The sequence below is a fragment of the Leucoraja erinacea genome, chromosome 8, assembly GCF_028641065.1.
Source record: "Leucoraja erinacea ecotype New England chromosome 8, Leri_hhj_1, whole genome shotgun sequence".
Taxonomy (NCBI): Eukaryota; Metazoa; Chordata; class Chondrichthyes; order Rajiformes; family Rajidae; genus Leucoraja; species Leucoraja erinaceus.
In genome coordinates this window covers 38,135,713-38,161,771 of record NC_073384.1, presented here as the reverse complement: position 1 = coordinate 38,161,771, position 26,059 = coordinate 38,135,713, and the positions used below count along the sequence as shown (strand labels likewise).

The following is a 26,059-nucleotide window of genomic DNA, read 5'->3' as shown; positions in this document are numbered from 1 at the left end:
TATCAGTGCGTGATATACAGACAGTAGTCACTTATTAAATGCAGAGTAGTCAGTCTTGTGCAGTAGGATTGCTTTAACATTTTCAGCATCAAGTTTTGTAAGAAACTTACAAAATTCTTAAGGGGTTGGACAGGCTAGATGCAGGAAGATTGTTCCCGATGTTAGGGAAGTCCAGGACAAGGGGTCACAGCTTAAGGATAAGGGGGAAATCCTTTAAAACCGAGATGAGAAGAACTTTTTTCACACAGAGAGTGGTGAATCTCTGGAACTCTCTGCCACAGAGGGTAGTTGAGGCCAGTTCATTGGCTATATTTAAGAGGGAGTTAGATGTGGCCCTTGTGGCTAAGGGGATCAGGGGGTATAGAGAGAAGGCAGGTACGGGATACTGAGTTGGATGATCAGCCATGATCATATTGAATGGCGGTGCAGGCTCGAAGGGCCGAATGGCCTACTCCTGCACCTAATTTCTATGTTTCTAAGTTGATCCCTCATCATATACAGACCACCAGCGGGACATTTACCTCACACACATACTCAGATAAAAGGAAGAGCAGAATTCCTTGAAAATATTTAAATCTCCTCACCTACTCAAATGAATCCCTGGCTGCGAATCATCGAAATGGAGAAGAAAAGCTGAGATGTGTTGTGCACCTCGTCTTTCTTGCTGAGCACATTTGGAAGTCCAGTGAAAACGATAAAAGAACCACACCGCCTCACATATCACAACCCTATCAGAAATCTCCTGCCACAACTGTGGCAGTTTGTTGTTCCCACATTGGCCTCATCACATGCGAATAACTTATCCTTGATGCCAAGGGATTAGTTCAGAAGATGATTGTTAGTGTCATCTGCCACCATCCCTTATACCAAATTACTATTTCTCCTACTTCAATTTCAAACGTTTCAAGTTCAAGTTCACATTTATTGTCACACCAAACTAAGTGGATCCCGTTGGGTCGTCAAACAGGAGGCCTGGTTCCCCATTGCAACCTGTTCCACAACACAATATTCCACCACTCACGCCTATCCCACTTCCCATGATATCCACCCCTCCCTGTTCTCCTCTGCCTCAACACCCCCCTCTCCCACCTTGCCCATCACCCCAGACCACTTCTACCCCCCTCCCTATCCCCGTGCACTCCACCACCCCTCTACCCCACTCCATCCCTCTCTTCCCCCCCTTACTGCCTCCCTCTCTCCCCCCTTCCTCCCTCATCCCTCTCTCCCCTGCATCCCCCCTCCCTCCATCTTCTCTCATAGAAACATAGACATAGAAATTAGGTGCAGGAGTAGGCCATTCGGCCCTTCGAGCCTGCACCGCCATTCAATATGATCATGGCTGATCATCCAACTCAGTATCCCGTACCTGCCTTCTCTCCATACCCCCTGATCCCCTTAGCCACAAGGGCCACATCTAACTCCCTCTTAAATATAGCCAATGAACTGGCCTCAACTACCCTCTGTGGCAGAGAGTTCCAGAGATTCACCACTCTCTGCGTGAAAAAAGTTCTTCTCATCTCGGTTTTAAAGGATTTCCCCTTTATCCTTAAGCTGTGACCCCTTGTCCTGGACTTCCCTAACATCGGGAACAATCTTCCTGCATCTAGCCTGTCCAACCCCTTAAGAATTTTGTAAGTTTCTATAAGATCCCCTCTCAATCTTCTAAATTCTCCCCCCCCCCCCTCCCCCCGTGCCGTGGGCCGGGCTCCCTCTCTCTGTAATGGTGCGGTGCGTTAGGGCCGCTCCTAGAGTCCGCGCCTGCGGACAGGAGTCACTGGAGCGCTGCCCTTCCCTGGACCCGCAGTGTCCCTCACCAGCGCATAGACAGCGGGGCTCGGTGCTGCTCACCGCCCCCCCACCATCTCCCTCTACCACCCCATCTCCTTCCTTCCCATTTAGCTCATCTCCCCTCACTCCCATACCCTGCCCCAGCACCTACCCAGGTCATAGAACAGTGCCAGGGACTCGGCCTGGTTCTCGGACTCGGCCAGGCCCGGCCATGGCTGTAGGCGGCCGAATCACATGCGGACCTGGGCCTCAATGGAGCCAGGCTCGCTGTGCTGGGGGCGGGGTAAGCTGCCCAGAGCAGGAAGCGGAGGCTGTGCTACAGGATGGAGGAGGCCAGATGGCCCCTGAGGCGCTGGTACACCTTGACCCAGGCCCCGGGCTTGGGCACGACTCCACCCCTCAGCTCGGCCGCCGCCTGGGCTCCAGTCCACGCCCCGACTTCATCCAGCCGATTGACAGCGGACAGGGCCAATCAGTGCAATGATGGTGCTGGCGACGCCCCTTCCTGACTGACACGAGAGGAGACCAATCTGCGTGGCGGCGACTGACAGCAATCTGCGCGTGCGTGTTTAAAATTTTTGTTTTTAATCGTAATAATTTTTACAATATACCATCGATTGGAATGAAACTTGTTGCACTCGCAGCACAGGAGAAAGGTGAGTAAGTTGGCAAAAAATAGTGCGATCACATACCGTTTTTGTTATCTTCCGGTTTGGCGGTCACCCTATTTGCGCAAAAACGGTTCATGATAACACCACAATTTTTCGCCAGCTTACTCACCGTTCTCTTGTGCTGCGATTGCACCAGGTTTTGTCCTGATTGGTTGAATGTTGTAAAAGTTAGCGAGGTTTAAAAATCTTAAAAAACGTTTGTGCGCAGATTGATCTCTTCTCCTGCCTTCCGGCGCCACGTGGATTAGTCTCTTCTCCTGTTGCTCCCCGGATGGTCAGCCCCTTCCTGTGCCTCCCCGGATGGTCCGCCCCTTCCACCCCCCCCTCCCCCGTGATGCCCCCCTCTCTAACCCCCGTCTTTTCTCCGAGCTCTCTCCCCCTTGCACACACACCCCTCTCCTGCCCACACCCCCCTCCCGCCCACATCCCCCTGCCCAAACATCCCCCCCGCCCTCATCCCCCCTCGCACACACACCCACTCCCCACCCACACGCACCCCCCTCCACACAGACCCCCCCTCACACACACACTCCCACACACACACACTGACCCCCACCCCCGTCCCCACAAGCCCCCTTCCCCCGACACACCCCCCCCACACACATGCCCCCCCACACACACCCCCCGCCACCCCCACAACCCCCCCTCACCCACAATCCACCCCCTCCCCCACAACCACTCCCTCCCCCACAAATCCTCCTCCCCTACACACACCCCTCCCGCCCCCATAACCCACCCCCTCACCCCCATATTTCATATCCCTTGATGGTCATAGAGTCATACAGCGTGGAAACAGGCCCTTTGGCCCAACTTGCCAACACCAACCAACATGTCCCATCTGCCTGTATTTTGCACGTATCCGTCTAAACCTATCCTATCCATGTACCTATCTTAAACGTCGCGATAGTCCCTGCCGCAACTACCTCCTCTGGCTCGTTTCATACACCCACCACGCTCTGTCCCTCAGGTTCCTATTAAATCTGGTCCCTCTCACCTTAAACCTGTGTCCTCTGGTTCTCGATTCCTCTACTCGGGGCAAGAGACGCAGTGCGTCTACCCAATCTATTCCTCTCATGATTTTGTATACCTCTTTAAGATCACCCCACATCCTCTTGCGTTCCAAGGAACAGTCCTAGCCTGCTCAACCTCTACCTATAGCTCAGACCCTCAAGTCCTAGCAACATTCTCGTAAATCTTCTCTGCTTGTAGTTTATACTGATTTTCCATTTTCTCCCTCTTAATTGATTTTTCAGTCACCTTTTGCCAATCAATCATTGGTCCACATCAACTCAGGCTAGTAGAGTTAACACCATTTCAACTTAAAAACCTTACCGGTTAACTACAAAGATAATTAATTTCCAAATTATCGGCATGCCTTGATCAACAGTGACAGGATATGCATTCTCTCTATGAGTTTCGACTGGAGTGAGCAATACCTTTTCTTCTCGGTAACGTCTCTCCCTCTCTTCCATGCGCTGCACTTCTGCAAGCTCCGCATTGCGAATCTCTTCAAACTCACGTTGGAGAGCACGCAGATTCGCCAGCTCCTCCTCCTCCAAAACCTCCAGCAGAGCTTGCTCAATGGTTTTCCCCACCAGCACTTCCAGCATTGGTTTCACTTCAATGTCAAAGTCAAAGAGCTGAAAAAAAGAAGAGCGTTCAATCACCTTTAGCCTTTAGATCTACAGCGCAGAAACAGGCCTTTCGGCTACCGAGTCTGCGCCGACCAGCAATCACCCCGTACCCTAGTGCTATCCTACTCAAACGAGAGACAATTTACAATTAATAGAAGCCAATTAACCTACAAACCTGCACGTCTTTTGAGTGTGGGAGGGAAACCAGAGCACCCGGAGAAAACCCAGGCGGTCACAGGGAGAACGTACAAACTCTGTAGAGACAGAACCCGTATTCAGGATCAAACCCGGGTCTCTGGCGCTGTAAAGCAGCAATTCAACCACTGCGCCAATGTGCCGCCCAAAATAAAGCATCAGTAATGAATGCAAAACTCTGATTATTTAATCGGAATGAGTATTGTACGTGCAGCCGGCAAGACCACAATGATGGCATAACCTTCGACAAGATTTGAATACTGGTTGCCTATCCGGTCAGATGACGTGTCATGCTTCTTGACTCCATTTCAAGGCTATGTTCCCACTGGCAGTTTCAAAGCTAAGAAATTCATAACTTCTATGAGCAGAATTAAACCATTCGACCTATCAAGTCTCCTCTGCCATTCAATCATGGCTGATCTATGTTTCCCTCTCAACCCCATTCTCCTGCCTTGACCCCTAACACCCTTACTGATCAAGAATCTGTCAATCTCTGCTTTGAAAATATCCATTGACTTGGCCTCCACAGCCGTCTGTGGCAATGAAATCCACAGATTCACCACTCTCTGACTAAAGAAATTCCTCATCTCCTTTCTGAAGGTACATCCTTTTATTCTGAGGCTATGGCCTTTGATCCTAGACTCTCGCACTAGTGAAAGCATCCACTTCACTATTTGGCAAGCTTCAATGAGGTCCCACCTCATCCTTCTAATGTGCAGCGAGTACAGGCCCAGTACTTTGAGACGCTCATCATCTGTTAACCCATTCATTCCTGGGATCATTCTGCTACACTTCCACTGGACATCCTGTAGCTTTTGTCCACTGCTTTTTATCCAAATTACCTGACAATATCATGACACAAAATGCTGAAGTAACTCAGCAGATCAGGCAGCAACTCTGGAGAAAAGAAATTTATGTTTCGGGTCTGGACCCTTCTCCGGATTGATTGGAGAGATGGGAGGTGGGGGGAGAAACAAGAAAAGACCTGAACAAATCAGGGCCAGCAACACATGACCTCAGGCAGGGAGGTTCTCTGATCGACTGATTGTTGGCTAGAGAGGGTGCGATTCCAAGAGGGATACATCATTGCGTGCTGTGGAACTGGTTAACTGACTTTAATGGAGGAAGGGTATTTTTAATTCTTTTCTTCACTACTCCCAGTCATCACTAACTGGCCATTTTAACGTGATTACGTGCTGACAGGCAGGATACCAGGATGATGACCCATAACTAGTGCAATCGTGGATGCATTGGAGATAATTTTCCAATGTTCTCTCGACTCTGGATCAGTTCCTGTGGACTGGAGGGTAGCCAATGTAACTCCACTTTTTAAGAAAGCAGGGAATTACAGACCAGTTAGCCTTACATCGGTAGTGGAGAAGATGTTGGAGTTGATTATTAAAGATAATGTAGCAGCGCATTTGGAAAGCAGTGATGGGATCGGTCAGTCAGCATGGATTTATGATGGGGAAATCTTACTTGACTAATCTTTTGGAATTTTTTGAGGATGTAACAAGTAGAATGGATAACGGAGAGCCAGTGGATGTGGTGTATCTGGACTTTCAAAAAGCCTTTGACAAGGTGCCACATAATAGATTGGTGTGCAAAATTAGAGCACATGATATTGGAGGTAGGGTGACATGGATTGAGAGCTGGTTGGCAGACAGGAAGCAAGGAGTAGGAATTAACGGGCCCTTTTCACAATGGTAGGTAGTGACTAGTGGGGTGCCGCAAGGCTTGGTGCTGGGACCCCAGTTGTTTACAATATATATTAACGATTTAGACAAGGGAATTAAATGTAACATCTCTATGTTTGTGGACGACACAAAGCTGGGTGGCAGTGTGAGCTGCGAGGAGGATGCTATGAGGCTGCAGGATTACTTCGATAGGTTGGGTGAGTGGGCAGAAGTATGGCAGATGCAGTATAATATGGATAAATATGAGGTTATCCACTTTGGTGGCAAGAACAGCAAGGTGTGAATGGTGTCTGAATGGTGTCAGATTAGGAGGAGGGGAGGTGCAATGAGACCTGGGTGTCCTTGTACATCAATCACCGAAAGTAAGCAAGAAAGCCAATTGGCCTTCATCGCAAGAGGATTTGAGTTTAGGTGCAAGAATGTCCCATTGCAGTTGTACAGGGCCCTGGTGAGACCGCATCTGGAGTATTGTGTGCACTTTTGGTCTCCTAATTTGTGGAAGGACATTATTGCTATTGAGGGAGTGCAGCGTAGGTTCACCAGTTTAATTCTCGGGATGGCGGGACTGACGTATGATGAAAGAATGGGTTGACTGGGCTTGTATTCGCTGGAATTTAGGATGTGAGGGGATCATATAGAAACATAAAATTCTTAGAAGATTGGAGAGGGTAGATGCAGGAAAAATATTCCCGATGTTGGGGGAGTCCAGAACCAGGGGTCACCAGGGGTCACACAATAAGTGGTCGGCCATTTAGGGCTGAGATGAGGAAAAACTTTTTCACCCAGTGAGTTGTGAATCTGTGGAATTCTCTGCCACAGAAGACAGTGGAGGCCAATTCACTGGATGTTTTCAAGAGAGTGTTAGATTTAGCTCTTAGGGCTAAGGGAATCAAGGGGGAAAAAAGCCGGAATGGAGTTCTGATTTTGGATGATCAACCGTGATCATATTGAATGGCGGTGCTGGCTCAAATGGCCGAATGGCCTATTCCTGCACCTATTTTCTATGTATCTATGATGGTGACCATTCGGTCCATCGTGCTCAACTAACTTCCAACACTGAAGTGCGCTTCTGACCAGCACTAAACCAACATTCTATACGCTATGTATATCATACCTCTCCTTCCTCGATCTGTGTTGCTACATCCTTGCCTGATTTTCCAGGGATAAAAAGAGGTGTCGGAGGCTTATCCAAAAAGGCATCTGTTTGAGTATCAACATCGACTTCCTCTATCCGATCGCTGAGTTCTTCCAGGTACAATTCTGATCAGTACAAATATGAAAATTAACTTTGAACTTTTTTATTAAAGTTAATAATGAGGCAAACTTGATATTCATATCAGACCTGTTTTATATCAGTCTCCTCACTTTGATTATTTTAAATTGCATTTTGGCATTGAAGAGACTTTTGGATAGGTTAATGGAAATGCTGGGAATGGAGGGATATGGATATGTGCAGTTAGATGAGAGATGGTCTTGACATCATGTTCAGCACAGTCATGGTGGGCCAAAGTGCCTGTTCTAGTGCTGCTCTGTTCCATGTTCTACGTTCTATTTCCTCAGGTGCACATCACCTAATTATCAACTGATTAGGAATAGTCAGAGGTAGGATATCAGGGGGTGTGACTATTCTATGGAACAAGAAGCTTGACTCATCAATAAATTGATGCTGATTGGTGTATTGCAATACACTTTGCTCATAACGACAAGGAATTTATTATCCTGAATGTGTATACACCCTATGAATGCCATCAGAATGAGGATGAATATTAAAATAGGCTTGCTTTCATCTATTTCTTTATTCAAAACAATATTTAATCTAGTGTATATGTCATTTGGGATATGAATGCAGATATCTCAGACAGGAACTCATTATTTGCCCATCACATGGCTCAATTCTGTCAAGATAATAATTTTATATTGTCAAGCAAATTGCTTTTACCTACAGATAGTTATACATATTAGTGAGGCCTGGCACACTACGTCATGGCTGGGTCATTGTATTAGTCCAGCTGATGCACATGCCTCATTGGGGTGTATGAGCATTCGGTATGGTGCAGCAATGACTGATCATATACATGTTGCTATGTCAATAAATGTTGACCATCCACCTGTGGTATACAGAGATGGAAATAGTTTTAACACAGAAAAACTGGACTGGTCAACCCTCACAAAGGAAGACATCTTCAATTATCATGCTCATACAGATAAATCCTTAAGCAATATTCATCTACCTAAAGATGCAATAATGTGTAGCAATGTTAATTGTAAGGATATGAAGCAGAGGAGAGATATCTGCTCCATGTATAATTATATAGTAAGTGCTTTATACATAGGCAGTAAGCCCTACTACAAGCATAAAAATAAGACACATAACATCAAGCCTGCCTGGAATAGATTTGTAGCTGAGTATCATGCTGAAGCCCGTGAAGCCACTAAATCATGGGCTATGGCAGGTAGACCTAGACAGGGGCCTGTGTTTTGGAGTACAAGAAGCTCACTAATGCAAGATATAAGTATGCTGTTCGCTTCATCTGTAAAAATGAGCAAGCTATGGGGGCTGATTCCATGGCTAAGAAGCTGCTAAGTAACAATGATACTGATTTTTGGAAAGAAGCGAGAGCTCTTAACAGCTGCAAAACATCTCTACCGTGCACTGTAGATAGAATCTCCGGAACAGCTAATATCGCGGAGTTATGGTGACAACATTATAGTATTTATTCAACTGTGTCCAAGGTGATTTGTATAGGGTGGACAATATTGAGAGTAATGACTCAATGGTGATTATGTCACATGAGGTGTATCAGGCCTTGAACAAGCAATCCAACAACAAAGCAAGTGGCTTAGATCATATTTCTGTTGAACATCTTAAGTATGTGAGTATGAGGTTAGCTCCTCTCCTTGCTATTTGTTTTACTGGCTTGATGATTCATGGCCTGTTACCAGACTCAATGTTGTCTGTTCTGCTCATGCTGGTCATTAAGGCCAAAGCTGGTAAAGTAGGCAGCCTAAATAATTACAGGTCCATAGCTTTAGCCAGCATATTGTCAAAAGTCCTATAAAGACTTCTGCTGGATAGAGTGAATGAGTTTGTTAACTCCAGAGATAACCAGTTTGGTTTTAAAGCTAAACATGGCACTGACTTGTGCATATATGCCCTAAAGGAGATTGTAGGGGTGGAAGATTGCAACCTTCACGTGGTCCGCCCTGTTTCGACTAATGCAATCAACTAGACGTGCACAAACAGAAGATCAAATAGAACAAGTTGTCCTACAACTTTAAGCTGTGCATGCCACACAAAAGAAGAAGAACAAATATAGAGGTAAAAACTCATCAATTCTTATGTGCGTTATTGATGCTTCCAAAGCCTATTATATTGATGATCTGCCCAAGCAATTGAAAGCCTGTAATACTGGGTGCATGATTGGTAATATTTTAGTGAACCATATTATGTATGCAGATGATCTTGTGGTCTTTAGTCCATCTAGCGCTGGTCTCCAGCAGCTCCTTACTATATGTTCTGTGTATGGTGTGGAATATGATATCAAATATAATGCTGGCAAGGGTGCTGTTATGATCTGTAGAACCAAAGAGGATAAATGTCTAACATTTCCTGATTTTAAATTGTCTGACAATAATCTTAGTGTATGTAATAAAGTCAAATATCTTGGACATTTTATTACAGAATGACAGATGAGGATATTTATAGGCAACGACCTTTGCTGTATGTACAGGCGAATATTCTCTTACGTAAGTTTGGTGTGTGTACAGATGTGGTGAAGATGTCTCTGTTTAGAGCATATTGTACACCACTGTATACTGCACACCTGTGGTCATACTACAGAAATACAAGTTTACAGAGACTAAAGGTGGCGTATAATGATACAATGAGAATACTGCTCAGGAAACCTAGATGGTGTACTGCTAGTGAAATGTTTGTGGCTGCAGGAGTCAGAACCTTAGAAGCTATCCCAAGAAATCACATGTATAAATTTATTTGCAGGATTAATGACTCTGAAAATGTAATTATCTTGGTCTTATCAAACATAAGGTTTAACACTACACGCTACCAATCCCAGTTGTCGAGGCATTGGTATAGTTGTCTCGTTGTAGGACACTGATCTTTCTTTTTATTCTGGATTTTAAATCATGTATTGTGTTTTTGTATATAATTTATGATGCTCTTATAAGTAATTTACTTAGCTTTTACATGTATTTTATGGTGTTTTTACATGCAATGTATTTTATGTAATGCCGTCTCTTGTCTGGACCTTGATTCTGAAATAAAGTTTAATATTTATACCTGGAGTTAGAAATAAACCTGTCCTTGTCAACCAACATGAACTTATACTGTGTGCATCTCCAGAAGCCACTGGGTAGCTTGCACAATAGTCCACAATAGTCCAGTGAAACCTCCTCTTTTTTAAATCTGAATTATCGATTTCAGTTGTATTGTTGATGCTGCACTGAATCAGTTAGTTTAGTTTACTGTTCCGTGTACCAAGCTTTTGTTGCGTGCTAACCAGTCAGTGTAAAGACTATACATGATTACAATCGAGCTATCCACAATGTACAGATGAAGGGAATTATAGATCAATTACTATTGCTGATTTGATCCATGTCTGGTTTTGCTATTGCTGACCCGATCTGTAATCCATGTCGGGTTTCCACTATGCCATCTCGTGGAATGTGAGCAGCCATACTTCTCAGTTGAATGTACGACTTTGAGCCTACAGTACTTATGTATATGGTTCCTGTATGTATTCTTATTAAAGTAATGATGAAGTTTTATGGTATCAATAGTACTTTAGACAGGAATCACATAACAGATCAGCACAAGCACAGGACTGAAACTCAGATCCGCTCACGCATTAGTAGAACCAGACCAAATCAGGAGGTACTAATGTTTGAACAAAAATATGAGGGAAGTTGCTAGGCTTGTGAGAGAAAATAAAGGCATAAGTAAATAAGGGGAGGTGGCACACTGGCCTGCATTTGGCCCTTATCCCTCTAAACATATCATATCACTGTATCTGTCCAAATGATTTTTAAACGTTGTTATTCTACTGGAAAAGGAGGACAAAAGAGAAAAATGAAGGTAGTGTACACAGTAGATTTGCAGGACTGGTGGTAGAAAGCAATTAATACACACGGGTATTTTTTTTGGCTCTGACTATGATGATTGACATGTTTATAAAAAAAACAGTATGAATGAATAAATGATACTGTCATTAAAGATACTGGTCACTTTAAACATTCACTTTAAACAAGAAAGGTCCAGACCCAAAAAGTCACTTACGCATGTTCTACAGTGATGCTGCCTGCCCTGCTCAGTTACCACAGTACTTTGTGTCTTGTTTCCAAACAATTTCCCACCTGCTGTAGTTGTTGGATGTGCCACTACATGGTGCTGCAGCACCACCTCCACTGCCCATTCACTCCACTACAGCTAACTAAACCTCTATTCATGCTCACCACAATAAATGCACCATCAATGTTTTACACTTACTACGTTCTCAGATTCCACTCATTTCACAGTAAGTCACACTTCAGTTCCCAACTCTCCGAAATCCATCTCTCTGGATAGGGTAGACAGATCATTTTTCCCCAGGTTGGAAATGTCAAAGACTAAAAGGCATATGTAAGTGTCTGAAGAAGGGTCTTGACCCGAAACGACACCCATTCCTTCTCTCCAGAGATGCTGCCAGACCCGATGAGTTACTCCAGCATTTTGTGTCTACCTTGGCATAACGTTAAAGTTAGAGGGGCAAAGTTTAAAGGAGATGTGAAGGGCAAATATTTTTAGACAAGGTGGATGCCTGGATCATGCTGCCGGGGTTGGAGGTGGTAGCAGATACGATAGTGACATTGAAAAACGTTTAGATAGGCACATGCATATGCAGGGAATGGAGGGATATGGATCACAGGCAGGTAGAGGACATTAGTTTAATTTGGCATAATAATTGGTACAGACATTGTGGACCAAAGGGCCTGTCTCAGTGTGCACTGTTCTATGCTCTATGTCCCCTCGACCATTCGAGCCGTTTCCAACCTGCCAACTCTCTAATTCCAGGTTGCCAACATGCAACTCATCTTAAAATTCAAAATATGCACTCAAAGTTCCAAGACTGAAATCTCTCCTCATATTGTTTCAAATCCAGCACAGACCTCAAATGCCAACATTCCTAGTATCTATAAATTAGCCTCTCCAGTGTTCCAGGAATTGTCCACCAACCACTCTGGTCCTAAGACCCCGGGGCAGTTTTGAGGTCCTAGCCGTTCCCAGGTTTGCTACAAGACTTCCAATTCACAAACAATTTTGGAGATCTGCTGGTGTCTTGAATGAAAATTCACGTTTTGCAATGTTTCTCATCCTTGTTTTTCAAGAAACAGACACAGAATGCTAGGCAGGCGGCACAGCGCCAGAAAACCAGGATCGTTCCGACATTGCAACTTCTAGTTCTGTACTCTCCAGCCATCCATACATCTAGTTAGTCTGTATCTGATAGAATCTTATTTCTATGAGATCTACCCTCCTTCTGTGCATGTGAATGTTGGCCTAACTCACCAAACTCTATCCATACGTCAGGTATGCCATCCCAGCGGACCTTTCTTCATTGACTGAGCAGAGCAAATTGCACATAAACCTTGGGTAAAATCTCAGCAAGACAGATCTACCAAGACCCTCTTGCAACAAAGACTATTGTACCATTTGCCTTCTGAAATGCTTACCACACCAGAGCACTTGTTTCAGTAACCAGTGCACAAGGATGCCCAGAAGTCTTTACTTCTTTTACAGTCCATTATCATTGAGATAATAACCGGGCTTATGTCCTAAGAACTGAAGTGAATAACCCACACATTTATTCTTGTCGAAACGATGTCTGCCCACTCACCCGACCTGTCTAAACTACATGGGAGCCTTTGTCCTTCCTACTCACAACTGACATCCTTCTTCCACCATGCATCCACCACCTCCACCAGACTAATATTTTCCATTTGAAACACACACAGTGTGTGTAAATCTTTCATAATACCAAAGAGTAAAGAATCAAGAAATTAAAATCTGTAGTTCAGCATGAAATGTATTAGTTTATACTCAGAGTGAAGTTGACAGCAGTAGCCAGCCAGTAAGGAAATAAATGTTATTTTGAATTGATCCTTCCCAGTCATACCTGTTTGTACCTCTATATGTATCCTTCCATCCAGAGGGAGTGGAGTTGTGGTCCGCAACTGTGCTTTAGCTCTTCTCCGGGCAACTGCCCTCCTCTGTATTTCTTGCTGTCGCTGGATCTCAATAGGGTCAGGCTGGCCTGTCTATTGGTGTAGAAAAATGGGAGAGAGTACAATTTTTACAGCAACACTGTTACAGTACACATTAATGGAGCACAGTGACACTGAGCATATCTATGAACTTAAAATACATTTCTCAGATATTTTCGGTTCAGGTTTATTATTGTCATGTGTACCGAGATATATCCTTGCAATAAACTAGCATCTGCAGTTCCTTGTTTCTATAAATTAGATATGCCATACATAAATACAATCAAGTGAAACTCCAGTACAATAGGTAAAGCAAAGGTGCAAATATTGAGATATAGTTCTCAGCATTGTCGCGCATGAGTTCCATAGACAAAGTCCAATGTCCGCAATGAGGTAAAGGTGAATCGAACGGTAACCTAGCTTGCGGAAGGACCGTTCAGTGTGGAGCAGAGGGGAAGAAGCTGTTCCTGAGTCTGGTGGAGCACATATTTTAACCACTCAATATTAATTATTCCTGTTTGTCTTAAAATTGTGCCTTACTGATCAATGGAAGCATCAACACTTTACAAACCTGAGGATCCACATTGGGATCACTTTTAAAAAACCCCACAATTATTACCAAACCATATCACGCTGAAATTGTACAAGGCTTTTCTACCAATTTGTTTAATTCTTCAACGGCCTCAGCTCACTAACTCAGGTCCCTGTGTAACAGAGATTTGATTGTGGCTGTTTAACACAAGGGGCGGCACGATGACTAGTGTAGCTGGGAAATGTTGAGCCGAAGGGCCTGTTTCCACGCTACATCATTCTATGACTCTATGATGGCACTGCGGTAGAATTGCTGCCTCACAGACCTGGGTTCGATCCTGACTACAGGTGCTGTCTGTATGGAGTTTGTACATTCTCCCCATGAGCACGTGGGTTTTAACCATATAACCATATAACAATTACAGCACGGAAACAGGCCATCTCGGCCCTACAAGTCCGTGCTGAACAACTTTTTTCCCTTAGTCCCACCTGCCTGCACTCATACCATAACCCTCCATTCCCTTCTCATCCATATGCCTATCGAATTTATTTTTAAATGATACCAACGAACCTGCCTCCACCACTGGAAGCTCATTCCACACCGCTACCACTCTCTGAGTAAAGAAGTTCCACCTCATGTTACCCCTAAACTTCTGTCCCTTAATTCTGAAGTCTTGTCCTCTTGTTTGAATCTTCCCTATTCTCAAAGGGAAAAGCTGATCCACATCAACTCTGTCTATCCCTCTCATCATTTTAAAGACCTCTATCAGATCCCCCCTTAACCTTCTGTGCGCCAGAGAATAAAGACCTAACTTATTCAACCTTTCTCTGTAACTTAGTTGTTGAAACCCAGGCAACATTCTAGTAAATCTCCTCTGTACTCTCTCTATTTTGTTGACATCCTTCCTATAATTGGGCGACCAAAATTGTACACCATACTCCAGATTTGGTCTCACCAATGCCTTGTACAATTTTAACATTAGATCCCAGCTTCTATACTCAATGCTCTGATTTATAAAGCCTAGCATACCAAAAGCTTTCTTTACCACCCTATCTATATGAGATTCCACCTTCAAGGAATTATGCACGGTTATTCCCAGATCCCTCTGTTCAACTGTATTCTTCAATTCCCTATCATTTACCATGTACGTCCTATTTTGATTTGTCCTGCCAAGGTGTAGCACCTCACATTTATCAGCATTAAACTCCATCTGCCATCTTTCAGCCCATTTTTCCAAATGGCCTAAATCACTCTGTAGACTTTGGAAATCCTCTTCATTATCCACAACACCCCCTATCTTGGTATCATCTGTATACTTACTAATCCCAGTTTTCACTGGGTACTCTGGTTTCCTACCACATTTCAAACACACACAGGTTTGTAGGTTAATTGGCTACGGTAAAATGGTAAATTGTCCCTCAGGTGTAGGATAGTGTTAATGTATGAGGATCACTGGTTGGTGCAGACTCGGTGGGGCAAAAGGCATGTTTCCTCATTTAGTTTAAACTCATTAAAAACGTTAATAAATAAGTGTAAGATAGAAACAGGGCGGAATGATGGCACAACTGCTGGTGCTGCGACTATACAAATGCAGACATTAAAAACAGAAAATACTGTAAATCCTCAGCGGGTCAGGCAACTTTTCAGATCTGTATCCCTAGGTTACTGAGCTGATCTAGACAAAATAGATAATTCTGGATTGCAGAGAAAGTGTGGGAGGTGAAATTATTTTTTAATGCAGAAGATGGAAATACTCAGCAATCAGGCCACAACTGTGGGAACAGAAATAGAGTTAATGTTTTAGTTCAAATAAACTATTTTTCTTTGCACAAGAGCTGGGTTTGAACAGCATCTCAGGTCTGACTGGAGCTTGCACATTCCCCCTGTGAAGCTAAGAGTTTTCCCTAAAGGCTTCAGTTTCCTCCTAACATTTAGGATTGAAATAGAGACAAAAAGCTGGAGTAACTCAACGGGACGGGCAGCATCTCTGGAGAGAAGGAATGGGTGATGTTTTGGGTCGAGACCTTTTGAATTGGAACCCTTCGTCAGGCCACTTAAATCAACGTTTGGGTTAGATCAATTGCAGTTTTTACTGTTAAGTCTTTCTGAGCTTGCCTTAAATCTGTCAGCTATCAGTGGCAAAAGAATCAAAACAAAGTTAAGCCTCGAGGTGCTGGAGGAACTCAGCGGGCCAGGCAGCATCCCTGGAGAACATGGATCGGTTTCAGGTTGCAACATCTGAAGAAGGGAGTCTTTCCTTGGTCAACCAGCATCTGCAGTTCCTTGCCTGAAGAAGGGTCTCAACTCGAAACGTCGCCCATTCCTTCTCTCCAGAGATGCTGCCTGTCCCGCTGAGTTACTCCAGCATGTTGTGTCTATCTTTGATTTAAACCAGCATCTGCAGTTCTTTCCTACACATCTGCAGTTCCTTGTTTCCAATCAAAAATTAGTTGTTGGGTGGATGTAAAAGAATACGTTGCAGGGATATATGAAAAAGAGGGGAATGAGATTAATGGGAATGCTCTGCAAGAACAGCTTGATTCTTTGTTACCCACGTACCCAGAAAATAGTTACTATTTTTCTTTACATTGATGTTCTCAATCCATCTGTAATTATCGGACTCGTACACAATTAAGGTACAGCACATCTTTATTAAACTCCACAGTATTGGATATGCAGTACATTACATGTTCAAGCTGCTGCATCTGTAGTGGCCATTTGGCCTGCTTTGCATGTCACTGATGATGGCATGTGCCTTTAAATTTTAGACCGCCCGTTATATTGTGGGTGGGATTTATGACGTGTTTTTGGGCGTGTTTGGAGCTTAGATGCTTGCGCAGAAGTTTTGTTTTTAGATTAGTTTGGAGAGACGATGGAGAAGGCCAACCCTTTGACCATGCCAATGTTAGGGAGACACAAGGAGTTTTGTAATGTTGCAAGTCGGAATTCAAGGAAGATTGCAGTAATGAGTCGGAAGAAACTTGGATGTATCTTACTGTTTACCATCAACAATAAAGCATTTATTCATCAAAAGACTGTGTGTTGAAGCTTTATGAGTGAAGAAGCTCTGAAGGTCTCTGTGGAAGCTTGCATGCGTATCGAAGATATTCCCCTTATCCATTCTCATCCAAATAGCGGCTATAGAATTTGTTTCTCGAAAGATAAGGAAAATCTTCCGCTACAGCATCTACTGTCTGATGTAGGCGAGTTCCTAATATTATAAAACATGTACTAGGTGGGGCAACTACTAACAAACACTCTAATTGGCTAACATGCAATAGCCAATCTACACCATCTTTCCACTACTTTCCTAAACTCATTCATTATATTATAGTTATCATCCTGATCCGTTTATGTGGTTTCTCAATGAAATGTATGTTAATTTCCTCTATTTAACCATTCATGGCAAGTTTGTTATTTTTAGAAACATTTGTGATTTCCCTATTGAATGCTGCCACTGTTCTGCATCTGTCAATTTTCTTGTCCACTTCTGAAAAGATGAAAGAGAGAACTCAGCTTAAATTCACACATGATAATACACACCTGCTGGTTTTAAACATGGCTTTGAGCACTAGTTGTGGAAGATGGAGATGTTATTTGGAATTCCCTGTACTGTGAACAGAATTCTATTTAATCAAAATTAAAATTGGCAACTGTAATAAGTAATACTAACTATAAAGCCATAGTACTAAAAAGCTATGGACTACTCTAATATTTACTCTGCCATTTGATCATGGCAGATCTACTCAACCACATTATCCTGCCATCCCCCTGTAACCTTTGACGCTCTTACTTATCAGGAACCTATTAATCTCCACTTTAAAAATACCTACCAACTGTATCACAGTATGGTATGGCAACTGCTCTGTCTCCGACCGGTAAGCACCGCAGAGGGTGGTGAAAATTGCATCACCGGTTCCTCACTCCCCTCCATTGAGTCTGTCCAAAGCAAGCGTTGTCTGCGAAGGGCGCTCAGCATCGTCAAGGACTGCTCTCACCCCAACCACAGACTGTTTACCCTCCTACCATCCAGGAGGCGCTACAGGTCTCTCCGTTGCTGGACCAGCAGGTACAGGAACAGCTTCTTCCCTGCGGCTGTTACATTACTCAACACTGTACCTCGGTGATTGCCAATCACCCCCCCCCCCTCATATTCTATGTCGCTCTTCTAGGGAGATGCTAACTGCATTTCGTTGTCTCTGTACTGTACACTGCACAATGACAATAAAGTTTGAATCTGAATCAATGTCTTGGCCTTCACAGCCATCTGAGGCAATGAATTCCACAGATCACCACCGTTAACGTATGTTCAAGTTCGCGTTTATTGTCATATCCACCAATTAAGGTACAGTGAAATTTGAGTTACCATACTAAGTGAAAAGCAACAATACACATAGCTACATAAAATAAAGTTTAACATAAACTTGAATCCACATTCCTCACTGATGGAAGGCAATAAAGTTCAGTCATCTTCCTCCTTTGTTCACCTGTGGTCGGGGCTGAACCTTCCACAGTTCGCCGCTGCCGACGATCTGATGTTCAAGCCCGCGCGTCGGGATGAACAAAATTCTGGCTTCGGGACGGATCGAACTCTCCATGGCTTGGAGCTCCCGAGTCGGCCTCTTCTTACCGGAGAACGCGGCTTCACGGTGTTAAAGTCCACAGGCCCCGCGGTCACCCTTTCACTGGCGTTCCTCGGCAAAGGATCGCAGGCTCCACTATGGTAATGGCTAATTTTCACGGGGCGACTTGACGCAAGATGTAGCCAGAGTGGAGTGGTCGTGGTCTAGCACGATATCACACGATATAACGGGGGTAGAGTAAAGAGTTCCCACGGCACTCGGCAATTCTGTCATTTGTGCGAGTGGCTTGTCCGTCTCCCGATCTTTCCCGTTAATCGTGAATGAACATCGTGGACTGTAGTGTAGTTAATCACGTGGCACAAATGATGTTACTTTGTTGTCACACACTATATTGGTTTTTTTCACCCGAGCTCTTTAATGAGCTGAAGAATAATCTGTGTTTTTTTAGACAAATGTTGTTTGGTGTGATGCACCTTCTCTCAATATGTGCAAGAAGTCGTCTTTTTATTTTGTCAAATATGAATCAACACTGTATCTCACATTGACCGTGATGATTGTGTTATTTTATGATCTACTGAGAGGTGAAACTTTCAGTCTGAAGAAGGCTCTCGACCCGAAACGCCACCCGTTCCTTCTCTCCAGAGATGCTGCCTGTCCCGCTGAGTTGCTCCAAGCAACTGGTGTCTATCTTCAAAAAGGACTGACCAGGACTGCCTCTCTCTCTCTCTCTCTCTCTCTCCCTCCCTCTCTCTCACACAGGCATGAATGGATGAACTCCGCGGGCCAGGCAGCATCTACGGAGGGAAATGGACAGGCGACCCATTCTTCAGGCTGCCTTATGTCTCTCCCCCCCCTCACCCCAACTCCCACCCACACACACGAATGCTGGAGAAACTCAGCGGGTGCAGCGGGGCCGAAACGTTGTCTATTTCCTTTGTTCCATAGATGCTGCTGCACCCGCTGAGTTTCTCCAGCATTCGCGTGTGTGGGTGGGAGTTGGGGGGGGGGGGAGAGACATAAGGCAGCCTGAAGAATGGGTCGCCTGTCCATTTCCCTCCGTAAATGCTGCCTGGCCCGCGGAGTTCCTCCATTAATGCCTGTGTGAGAGGGAGGGAGGGAGGGAGAGAGAGAGAGAGAGAGAGAGAGAGAGAGAGGCACACACAAGGTGGATGCGAAATCTCACCTGCCTGTTTCAGTGACAGACACCCACCGCCAGTAAATGAAGACACCCCCATCTGTCTCCCCCTCCTCTCCCTCGACTCCCCCACTTTCCCTCCCAACTCCAGTCCCGTCCCGACCCCCTGGGAAACTGAAGGTTTCCCGCTGTAATTAAAGAGTTCCCACGGTGGACTGTAAAACTGGGACCCTGGTTCTGGACTCCCCCAACATCGGGAACATTCTTCCTCCATCTAGCCTGTTCAATCCCGTAGATACGATTAGGCAGGTATCTAGTTATTTAATTCAATTAATGATTTCTATCGCCCAGCCTCTCATCTTTCAATCGGGTTCGGCCAGGAAGGAACTGCAGATGCTGGATTAAAACGAAGATAGACACAACATGTAGCTCAGCTGGACAAGCAGCATATCAGAAGGGTCTCGACCCGAAATGTCACCCATTCCTTCTCCCCAAAGATGCTGCCTGCCGTCGAACTCATTCTCTTTAAACCGGCATCTGCTGTTCCTTCCGACACATACACAAGAAATAAGCAACTTTTCGGGCCGAAACGTTGCCTATTTCCTTCGTTCCATAGATGCTGCTGCACCCGCTGAGTTTCTCCAGCATTTGTGTGTGTGTGTGGGAGTTGGGGGGGGTAGAGAGATAAGGCAGCCTGAGGAAAGGCTCGCCTGTCAATTTCCCTCCGTAGATGCTGCCTGGCCCGCGGAGTTCCTCCAGTTAGAAACTGCTTTCAGCCAAAAAGAGACACACTGACATTAATGAACTGCTTGTTAGCTAGTTTTATTAGATTTGTATGTAAATAGCAAACTGGCTGGATTCACTCTATCCAACTTCCGGGTTCACCGTTCGCAGGAGTTCCCACGGTGACCGCAAGAGTTACTACGGATATCGCACTGGCCACTACGTTCATAAAATGTTGCAATGCTCAACCACAAGTGTACAAGTCACTCTTGGACAAATTCAAACATGTTTGAATTTTCTCCCGAGTACCCAAGTTACACGATTACCTGCCGTTAGCGCCACGGTGGTCCACGAATGCCGTACTGTTACCGCTCGAGGTTCCCACGATGTTAAACTCTGGTTACCTCTTGCGTCAAGTCGCCCCGTGAAAAGGGGGTTTAAGTCTGCAAAAGGCTGAAGCTCAGAGCCGGTTTTCAGGAAAGGCTGCACCACTCCACGTTGTTAAGCCGCAGGGGGGGATGGAGATGCGACTCGGAGAAAAATTGCATCTCCGTCGAGGTGAGTGACTGAAAAAGGTTACCCCGATTTCCCCACCCCCCACCATCTCTCACATAAAACAAACCAAGAAACACTAAATCATACTTTTAAAACATACTTAAATTAATAAAAACAGAGAGGGGACTGACAGACTGTTGGTGAGGCAGCCACAGCGGTGACGCCAACCGATGGATAGAAACTGTTGAATTGTAAGCTGGAATCATGCTCTACAGGCTTACCACAGGGAGGGTATGCTGTGCGTATGTGTTTCCTCGCACCACCCTTCTGTCGTACATGATGTTTCCATAATATCCTGCCGTACATCTGAAAAATAAAGGATTGAGTTGTTAGCACGAGTTTAGAATGACATGAGATTCCATAAATTGTATTCATAATTTGTTACAAATAGAAAGAACAGTAACTAAACAATGACAGTGGCAGAATGTGATATGTAGTTAAAATAAACCATGGCATTGGGATGACTAGGGAGCTTCAAACCAAATTGTCATGGTTCGGTACGCCAGCAGTTTTAGATTTTATGGCAATAGGAGGGACACAAGGCACTGAACAATGGAGAATAGCTTCAAAGTAAACTTCCACGGGTAGGAGGACAGTACAGTAGATGACAGTACACTGGTGCAGTTGGAAGAGGCATTGTCTCACAGCTCCAGAGAGCTGGTTTTGATCTTGACCTTGTCTGTGTGGATTTTGCACATTCTGCCTGTGACTGTGTGGATTTCTTGCGTGTGCTTTTCCACAAAGACGCACAGTTTTTTGGGTTAATTAGACTCTCAAAAATTGCCCCTAATGTGCAGGGAGTGGATGCAAAATTGCAATAATATGGAACTAGTGTGAATAGGTGATTAATGCTTGGTGGCACTCAGTATGCCAAAGAACCTGTTTTCATACTGTATCTAAAAAAATGTTTTAATGCCTCATAACTTTTGTAAAAAGGGCCACAATAAACCATGGACATGGGTAAACAGATCCAGGTGCAAACTGAAACATGACAACAAGAAATGGGGACAATTTCTGTGTTAAATTAACATCTACCTAAACCACGAGTGTAGGAACAGGGATATATTTTTTTTAATTTAGTTTAGGTTAGTTTTGAGATACAGCGTGGAAACAGTCCCTGCGGCCCACCGAGTCTGCGTCAATCAACTATCACCCGTACATCCAACATTCAAGCGACAATTTTTACAGCAGCCAATAAACCTTTAAAGCATAAAATCATGTGATAGGGGCAGAATTAGGCCATTCAGCCCATCAACCACATACCACAGGGACACAGAGAGTCAAAGTAATTTGCAAGAGCAGGGTAGGTCATTCTATTGTTATAATGTTTTAAATGTTGTTATATTATAGTACCCGCCTTATCTACCCCACTCCCTTTATCCCTTCACGCCTCCATCCCCCACCCTTTTCCCCTTACCGCTTCTATGCCTTCACCCCCCATCCCTCACCTCCCTCCATCCCTTGTTCAGCTTCCTCCTCACCCCCTCCACTCCCCCCATCCCTCCTCTCCACTCCACTCACTGATCTTCCTGCCGGTATTTCTTCCTCCCTTGCAGGGCCCTGGGGTGACTGGAGAAAGTGTAGGTGCCGCCGGTGCCGCCACCAGCGCCGCCGCCATCCTGCTGCGCTACCACGCTCGTCATGTTGCTGAGGAGCCGCCGCCTGCAGCCCGCAGCCCGGCCCCGGCCCTTGGTAACCACCACTCGCCTGTCGCCCTGGCAACCGTTGCCATCGCCGACCACGACCGGACGTGACGTCGCGTTCTCCAGCGGACGAGAGGCTGCGGCCTGACGTCACCATACATGTGTACCAAAGATCTTTGATGTGTACAACCAAAGATCTTAGAGCTCTATGACCAACTTCCACAAGGTTGGACACAACATAGATACATAGACACATAGATACAAATACATAGATACATAGACACATAGATAATATGTGCAAGAGTAGGCCATTCGGCCTTTCGAGCCAGCACCGCCATTCACTGTGATCATGGTTTCACTAGCCCTAAGTTAAGTATCTCACTCATTTGAATGCATCCAGTGAATTGGCCTCCACTGCCTGAGGCAGAGAATTCCACAGACTCACAAATCTCTGGGAGAAAAAGTTTTTCCTCATCTTAGTTCGAAATGACCTACGCCTTATTCTTAAACTGTGACCCCCTGGTTCTGGACTCTCCCAACATCCGGAACATGTTTCCTGCATCTAGCGTGTCCAATCCCTTAATTATTTTATATGTTTCTATAAGATCCCCTCTCAACCTTCTAAATTCCAGCCCAGTCGTTCTATTCTTTCATCATAGGACAGTCCTGCCATCCCAGGAATTAACCTCGTGAACCTACGTTGCACTGCCTCAATAGCAAGAATGTCCTTGTTCAAATTAGGAGACCAAAGCTGCACAGGTGTGGTCTCACCAGGGCTCTGTACAAGTACAGAAGGACCGCTTTGCTCTTATACACAAATCCGCTTAATATTAAGGCCAACATGCTATTAGCTTTCTTCACTGCCTGCTGTACGTGCATGCTTACTTTCAGTGACTGATGTACAAGGACACCCTGTTCTCGTTGTACTTCCCCTTTTCCTAATCTGACACCATTCAGATAATAATCTGCCTTCTTGCTCTTGCCACCAAAGTGGATAGCCTCACATTTATCCACATTATACTGCATCTGTTATACATCTGCCCACTTACCTAACCTATCCAAATCACCCTGCATCCTCATGACATCTTCTTCACACTTCACACTGCCACCCAGCTTTGTGTCATCTGCAAATTTGCTAATGTTACTTTTAATTCCTTCATCTAAATCATTAATATATATTGTGCATAGCTGCGGTCCCAGCACCGAGCCTTGCGGCACCCCACTAGTCACTACCTGCCATTCTGCAAGGGAACCGTTAATTCCTACTCTTTGTTTCCTGTCTACCAAACTATTTTCTATCCATGTCATTACCCTACGCCACCCCCCCCCCCATACCATGTGCTCTAATTTTGCCCACTAATCTCCTGTGTGGGACCTTATCAAAGGCTTTCTGAAAGTCCAGATACACTCCATCCACTGGCTCTCCATTATCCATTTTGATTGTTACATCCTCAAAAAATTCCAGAAGATTATTCAAGCAAGATTTCCACTTCGTAAATCCATGCTGACTTGGACCGATCCTGTTACTGCTATTCAAATGCACCGCTATTACACCTTTAATAATTCACTCCAGCATCTTCCCCAGGCTGAAGAAGGGTTTTGGCCCGAAACGTCGCCTATTTTCTTCGCTCCATAGATGCTGCTGCACCCGCTGAGTTTCTCCAGCAATTTTGTGTACCTACATTCTTCCCCAGGCTAACCTGTTTTCTCTCTCCCTCATTTCTGAAAAAGTGGGATAACATTAGCTACCCTCCAATCCACAGGAACTGATCCAGAATCTATAGAACATTGGAAAATGATCACCAATGCCCAGCACTTCAACTCCTCTTCCCATTCTGAATTTGACCTTTCTGTCCTGGGCCTCCATTGCCAGAGTGAGGCCCAGCGCAAATTGGAGGAATAACACCTCATATTTCCCTTGGCTAGTTTACTTTTCTCTATAGATGCAACCTCACCAGCTGAGTTTCTCCAGCATTTTTTGCCTACTTTCGATTCTTCCAACATCTGCAGTTCCTTCTTAACCAATGCATCCACAATATCTAGAGCCACCTCCTTGAGTACCCTGGGATGTAGACCATCTGGCCCTGAGGATTTATCAGCCTTCAGTTCCATCAGTCTACCCAACACCATTTCCTGACTAATGTGAATTTCCTTCAGTTCCGCCATCACCCTAGATCCTCTATTCCCTAGTACATCTGGGAGAGTGTTTGTGTCTTCCTTAGTGAAGACAGAACCAAATTACCTGTTCAACTTATCTGCCATATGAATAGACAGGAGCTCTGAACAAGGCTCTCTCATTCCTTCTCTTCAGAGATGCTGCCTATTCCGCTGAGTTACTCCAGCATTTTGTGTCTATTTATAGGCAAGGTTTGGAAGGATTTGAGGCCAAATGGAGGCAAATGGGGCCAGCTCAGAATGGCACGGTCAGTATGTGTAAAAAGGAACTGCAGATGCTGGTTTAAACCGAAGGTGGACACAAAAAGTTGGAGTCATTCAGCGGGACAGGCAGCATCTCTGGAGAGAAGGAATGGGCTATGGATGAGGGAAATGAGAGATAGAGACGGTGATGTGGAGAAATAAAGAACAATGAGTGAAAGATATGCAAAAAAAGTAATGATGATAAAGGAAACAGGCCATTGTAACCTGTTTGTAGGGAGAAAATGAGAAGTTTGTTCCTCGCACCTTACAACTATGCCCACTGGTCTCTGACATTTCCAACCTGAAGAAAACCATCAGGCTATCGAACACTACAAACTATAACTAAACTACAAACTGCCTTGATTGCACTAGGGACTTTGGGGTTTGATTTTGTATTATATTGTTTTTTTAATTGGAGTGCTTTTTGTTATTTATACTCTACTGAGTACTATGTTTGCATATCTGTTGCGCTACTACAAGAAATAATTTTGTTCCATTTCAGACGTATCACTATAAAACATTCTTGAAATTGCAGAAAGTCACGAGCGCAGCCCAGTCCATTACACATGTACATTACTCTGGCAGCAAGGTTGGCACAGCAGTAGAGTTGTTGCACTTACAGCACCAGAGACCCGGGTTCGACCCTGACTACGGGTGCTGTCTGTATGGAGTTTGTACGTTCTCCCTGTGACCCACGTGGGTTTTCTCTGGGTGCTCAGTTTCTTCCCACACTCCAAAGACGTACAAGTTTATCGGTTAATTGGCTTCTGTAAATTGTCCCTAGAGTGCAGGATAGTGCTTGTGTGCGGGGGTGATCAGTGTTCGGCATGGCCAAAGGGGCCGTTTCCAAGCTGTATCTCTAAAGTCTAAAGGCAGTCCTGATTTGCGGCATCTCCCACCAATATGAACAAGTCTGCCTGACAACACCAACAACACTGAATACTCTTATCAAACTTCTATCAGCCCACGGTTTGGTTGCAAAGTTCGGTAACTTGAATACCCAGAAACGAAGGAGGCTGCAAGTGGTGGTGGACACTGCGCAGCCCATCACGGGTGCTGACCACCCCACCGCCAAAATGATCTACAGGAAGCCATCAAAAAAGACAACTAATATCAAAGACTCACATCAACCTGGCCACGCTCTCATCTTGTTACTATGCTATTTGTTTACATATTTCGGCCTGCATTATTATGGTTTAGATACCAAGTATTACTACTAATTTAT

General features: G+C 44.8%; 1 protein-coding gene across 1 annotated transcript in view; it reads right to left on the bottom strand.

Moving 5' to 3' along the window:
- Nucleotides 1-22,557, bottom strand: part of rsph3 (radial spoke head 3) — a 30,171-nt gene extending 7,614 nt beyond the window's left edge. Inside the window, exons 1-5 of the mRNA XM_055639512.1 lie at nt 22,295-22,557; nt 20,995-21,079; nt 13,158-13,299; nt 7,100-7,245; nt 3,896-4,099 (exon numbers count right to left, since the gene is read on the bottom strand). Coding sequence (XP_055495487.1) covers nt 3,896-4,099; nt 7,100-7,245; nt 13,158-13,299; nt 20,995-21,079; nt 22,295-22,416 — 699 coding nt within the window. The 5' untranslated portion in view covers nt 22,417-22,557. The remainder of the gene's footprint in view (nt 1-3,895; nt 4,100-7,099; nt 7,246-13,157; nt 13,300-20,994; nt 21,080-22,294) is intronic.
- Nucleotides 22,558-26,059: the final 3,502 nt, after the last annotated feature.